The sequence below is a fragment of the Kryptolebias marmoratus genome, linkage group LG17 (genome assembly GCF_001649575.2).
Source record: "Kryptolebias marmoratus isolate JLee-2015 linkage group LG17, ASM164957v2, whole genome shotgun sequence".
Taxonomy (NCBI): Eukaryota; Metazoa; Chordata; class Actinopteri; order Cyprinodontiformes; family Rivulidae; genus Kryptolebias; species Kryptolebias marmoratus.
Window position 1 is genome coordinate 5,581,575 of NC_051446.1, and position 6,009 is coordinate 5,587,583.

The 6,009-nt window shown below is 40.8% G+C and overlaps 1 protein-coding gene across 1 annotated transcript in view; it reads left to right on the forward strand.

Annotated features, from left to right (window-relative positions):
* The first annotated feature begins 2,985 nt into the window (after positions 1-2,985).
* LOC119617888 overlaps positions 2,986-6,009 on the forward strand; it is a 15,741-nt gene continuing 12,717 nt past the window's right edge. The window contains exons 1-4 of the mRNA XM_037980925.1: positions 2,986-4,209; positions 4,321-4,497; positions 5,272-5,309; positions 5,584-5,853. Of these exons, the coding sequence (XP_037836853.1) occupies positions 4,082-4,209; positions 4,321-4,497; positions 5,272-5,309; positions 5,584-5,853 (613 nt within the window). The 5' untranslated portion in view covers positions 2,986-4,081. The remainder of the gene's footprint in view (positions 4,210-4,320; positions 4,498-5,271; positions 5,310-5,583; positions 5,854-6,009) is intronic.

The following is a 6,009-nucleotide window of genomic DNA, read 5'->3' on the forward strand; positions in this document are numbered from 1 at the left end:
GTTTCCCTTTGCAAAACGAAGGCATAATGTTGCTTTGAATTTAATTATAGCCCTATTCGCACGGGAGTAGTTTTACCTAGGGACCACACTTCATAAATAAATTACTCCCCAACGTCTGCTTTTTATGTAGCACATTCGCACGGAATAACCGAAGCATGAGATGTTGCTGAAATTTACAGACATCTTCCAGATATGATGTTAACGTAACATCCTCTTACTTTGAGTTGATGTTAAAACTAACGTTTAGGCTATGGCCACAGCTAGCCTTCTGTATAGTAGTCTACAAACAGAAGAAAATTATTCTTACTGCACAGAGCAATGTGATGTCACATGAGCCACCATTTGCATGTGAATTTGCTCCTTCTCGTCAGCCTTTTCTTTTTTATGGTGACTGTTAAAAGTGGATAGGGTTTTGCTGGCCCGGGACACAAAAGGTTATCACTCCATTGCAGCCTCCAATGCCAAAAGCAAATCAAAATGCAAGTAGGAAACAAAAACCGGCTAATTATATATCAGATCCAGCCCATTTCTGTCCAAATCACAGACATACCTATTCACATTGGACTAGTATTATCACAAGACCTCAGAGTTTAGTAAAATATAGTAGGTAATTTGAGGGGAATGTTTATTTTAAAAATTCTTGACATGGCCAATTCCCATGGGATTAACAACACAGATAATCTCCATAAATATTACAAATAGCATGTGGTCCCTAGGTAAAACTAATCCCGTGCGAATAGGGCTTAAGTTGATAGAAATAGTCAATTTTTTGTGCTTCTGAGAAAATAAAAATGGTAAAACTTTTATTTGTTAGAAAGTAAATGATAAAACAGCACACAAACATACCAGAATATAGATGGTGGTTAAAGGGAGCTGTAATGGAATGTGGTCTTGCTTGAATACAGAATCATGGTCTTTTTAGTCGTTGCCAAATCTCCAGGCAGACACACCAGACCTTCATGCACAAGTGGGGAGCCACATTTTGATCTTCTTCCAGAATGCTGGAAGACAAGAAGCTGACCATTACCAATCTGCACCTGTTTAACAGTGGACTTGTTCTCACATGTGGCCAGACGGTGGATAAAAAAGAAGTCTACAAGCTAATTATGTGTGGATTTATTATTATTATTATTCCTCTCACTAGTTCTCAAGACAAGGATTGATGGAGACAGCCAGGAACAAACCCCTGTGGTGAGCCAGTCAGAACTCCACCCCACATGACAACTGCAAGAATAGGCCTCTTTATCAGGGGGTAGATGGAAATGCTTGCAGAAAGGGCCAAATGTGTTATGTGTGTACCTATTATACTTGTATTTTGTTGAAAGATGGCACAGGTGGGGTCAGAGCATAGGGGATTCATCTTTGTCAATAGCAAGCTTGTAAGCTTCAAAGTAGAGTGATATAAAGTCAGTATCTTACTGAGCTGTGACTGTCAAGAGAAATGTTGGAAACTCAAAACTGCAAGAATATTGAGAGAAAATACACTAATTTTGAGCTGCAGTCTCATTAATTTCCTAGTTGCAACCAGCGAGCCATACAACTGCACAAAATGGGACCACTCTATTGCGTATTTTCATGTACATGGCTTGCATGTATTGTACTTGTATTGTACCTCCAATCACAATAGTTTAGTTTCAGTTTTTGTTTTTCCTCCTTTATCTCAATAATATCACAAAATATTAATTCTATGCAGTCACACTTTCTTTAACATCTGTCTAATTGAAAAATATATCTATGTTAACTTAAATTTTAAGCATGTGTTGGACAGTCAGTGACTGAATCAGAATTCTGGTTGATCTTCTAAACTGGGTACTTCGACCATTTATTTCCTGTGCTCAGTTCAGACTTTAGTATATATGATTGTTTAAATAATTTGTTTATTTTGGCGTAACATTTTACAAAGAATGGTTTTCATTTCAGTTTTTTTTTTTAGTGACACCTATGCAGATTTCTCTTGTTGCACTTTTAATATATCTCTTAGAAATATCAGAAATGTTGTAAAAGTTCAATTGTTGCTGTAAATGCACAAAAATGTGCATAGATTAAAAAAACAAAACAATGCTCTATTAAGATTAAAAACACAGTTTCGGCTAAGATTTAATTTGGGTCTGGAACCAGACTTTTGTTCACCATTTAAAGATACTTACTATACAACATTGTATTTTGTTATTATATACTTAAACTAATCTTACATGCAAGGTAGTATTGTATGACTGACCATCAAAATTAAAGACTAAAGTTGCAATAAAACTGAATCATCTACAGTTTTCATCATACTTCAGAATTGAATTTATTTCATTTGATGCCTATATTACTTTTTTTTTTTTTTTTTTTAAAGAGTCAGTTCTTTATGTGTTTCGAAGGTTTAAAAAAGATATAGTGTATTGGTCAGCCTCTGCAGACATCAAGGCATTTTCACAAAACAGTTTTGCAAAATGTCTGCAAAGTCTCGTCCGTCTTTAAGTTGCCTCTAACTGTTCACAAATCACTAATGGAGCCGGCCTCATCCCACGGACACGTGAACTTTCAGAAATAAAGCGAGCATCATAGAACCAAAAGGGACATGGAGCAGAACTCAACTGGGTTGACTACACATTAAATGCTTGACAAATGTCTCTCTCAGACTATTTTCAAAACATTATGAAGTAACTCAGTTTAGCAATTTTGTTTGTGGTCAACCATTTTTTAAAATGTGCGTCACTATCAATCTTCTTGGTAATAAATCTAAGAATATTTTTTTTTGTTGTTGTTGTTTAAGCTTTTAAATCCCACAGCCTGTTGGTCAAATGTCTTCATTACATCACATAAATGAGTCACAAATTCAGCTTACTTTTTCACATGTAAATTGTTACAGCTCTGTTACTACAACCCCTGGCAAAAAGTATGGAATCACCAGTCTTGGATGAGCACTCATTCAGACATTTCATGCTGTAAAACAAACTCAGATCAAAAACATGATACAATAATAAGGTCATTCCAAAGTGCAACTTGTTGGCTTTCAGGAACACTCAAAGAAATGAAGAAAAAACATTGTGGAAGTCAGTAAATGATACTTTTATTGATCAAACACAGGGAAATAAATATGGAATCACTCGATTCTGAGGACTGGTGAACAAATCAGACGTATCTTTGATACCGATTGTTAGAAGGATTAACTGTCAATGTTTCTAAATATCTGCTGTCTGTTCTCGGCCCGTTAGTCAGCAGCTCAGAACATCACATCCAGAATACCATGGAGGAGAAGGTGAAGGACGTAATCATGGAGACGATGAAACTATGGACTCTCTTGACGTCACATCACTCTTTACCTGCGTTCCTGTTGCTGAAGCTGTGGAGAGGGTCTGCTTAAGGTTAAAATCAGACACCAACTCCTGAAACTGTGCCTACAGTTAACCTACTTCACATATGGGGGGCGATAGTATAGACAGAAACATGGGTGTGCTGAGGGGTCCAGTTTCTCCTGTTGTTGCAAACCTGCACATGGAGGATGTAGAAAAGAGAGCCTTGGTCTCCTTCTCAGGGAAACCACCAAGCCATTGGTTCAGGTATGTTGATGACACCTGTACAGTACTTACAGTTGGACTCCCATCACCCTCTGGAGCACAAGTTAAGAGTCATTAGAACTTTGTACCACAGGGCAGACAGCATTCCCACTAACTCAGGAGCCAAGGAGAAATCCCACACAAGATGGGCCCTGGAGCCATGTGGATATCCTAACTGGGCCTTCCTGAAAGCAGATAAATTCAAACAGGACTCCAGCCAGCGACTGGGTGAAAAAGAGGACCTTTAACCCAGACCCAGACCAGGGGTCATTCTGTCTGTTCTGGGAGTTTCAAAGAAGCTGAGACATTTATTTTCTAAACATGACGTCCCAATGGCTTTCAAAACCCAAGATACACTCAGCAAAGACTGGTTCATCCAAAGATCCGGTCCCCTGGCACAAACAGAGGAACACTGTGTCTGCTGTTCAGAGCCAGGAGGACTTTGATCATCAGGGCCCTAACGATCGGTCGTTAGGCTGATGGTCCTCTTCTGCAGGTGAACAACTAGTTTTAGGTTTTACACCCAGCTGAACCAACTGATGCCGCTTCTGTTTCCTGTTTCCTGTTCAGAGTACAGTCGGTTCGAGGCAAAGATCCACGACCTGAGGGAGCAGATGATGAACAGCTCATCAGGCAGTCTGAGAGTCAACCGCACTTTCTACGTCAGGTAACCTGAGCCATCACACCTGAGGTTTCCTACGTCACACGAACACATCTTTGTCCTCTGGATCAAACATCTTCTGACAGAATAACGTCAGTGTCCTGTGGTGGTTTTCAGAGCCCTGTTTGACTACGATAAGCAGTGGGACTGTGGCGTCCTGTCTCAGGCCCTGGACTTTAACTTTGGGGAGGTTCTTCATGTGATTGACAGCGCTGACGACGAATGGTGGCAGGCCAGACGGCTGAACCAGCAGGGGGAGCTGGAGGAGCTGGGATACATCCCATCCAAACACAGGTTGCCATACAGATGATTTGATTCTTCCTTTTGTCTCTAAGCTGCTCAGGTGTGACTCACATCTGTAAACCAGAGGCTGCTGTCTGTGACGAGTGTCTCTGAGTGTGATTCAGTAAAATCTGATTATTACCAACAGAGATGTCAGGTGTCACAACTATGACTTTATTTATAAAGCTCTTTATTGTCACTGTGAAGTTTTAGTTGTGGGTGACGACTCAGAGTCAGATTAAACACTCAGGCATCACTGAGTGACCGAAACTGACATTTTACACACACACACACACACACCCACACACACACATAAAAATTAATCCAAACAAGGTCAGTAGACAGGATAAGGATACAGATATGTTAGCGTACATCACCCTGACTTTTAAGATGTTTTTCTGAGTTTTACAGATTAATTCAAGGCTGTTAGTGTCATCATAAAGAAAACTGAGGAAATTCTTTACATAGATGCAGAGATATAATAAACACCAGGAGTTTATTGACCTGATCTGACATATTTACTGCATGTTCTGGAGTCATCAGTGAGGCTCCTCTCTGTCCTCTTTACAACCATCGTCCACAGCGTCTTCATTAGGTTTTTATTTTATCTCAGAAAAGATTTTCTCACAACTGATAAACAACATCTACAGATGTCAGGTTAGTCCAGTGCTAACAGGGATGTCATTAAACTGACGCTGCTGTAAATCCTCTCCAGCCTGTTCTCCTCTGTGTTTCTACAGACGTAACGATGCGTTCACTGACCCGTCTGATCTGTTTGTGTTTCAGGGTGGAGAGGAAGGAGTGGTCACGGATGAAGAGTAAAGGTATCATCCACTGTTTTAAAGACAAAGAAACAAAAAATCAAGATGTTTGAACTAAACTAGTTTATTGTTCATCAGTTAAATCAATCCAACCTCTGATTTTAGTAAAAGATTCTCTAAAAAGACTCAGTCATAAATTTGAACTTAGAGACTGAACCAAACCAACAATCCACCTGATTCTGTTTTTATTTTAAACTACATGAAGTAAAAACACAAAAGCTGTCTGTGTTCACCTGTACCTGAGTCATGTTTACTTGTTTGTTTCTTCCTCTTCCAGGTAGAGAAGGTTTCATTCACAGCTACGAGCTCGTCACTCAGGTCGAAGGTCAGTCTCTGGTTCATGGCTTAATGATGTTCAACACACATAGAAAAGGTCATCCATCCATCCATCCATCGTCGGGTCAGCAGCCTAAGCAGGGAGACCCAGACTTCCCTCTCCCCAGCCACTTGGGCCAGCTCCTCCGGGGGAATCCCAAGGCGTTCCCAGGCCAGCCGAGAAACATAGTCCCTCCAGGGTGTCCTGGCTCTTCCTCTGGGCCTCCTCCCAGTGGGACGTGCCCGGAACACCTCACCAGGGAGGCCTCCAGGAGGCATCCTCACCAGATGCCCGAGCCACCTCAACTGGCTCCTCTCGACGTGGAGGAGCAGCGGCTGTACTCTGAGTCCCTCCCGGATGACCGAGCTTCTCACCCTATCTCTAAGG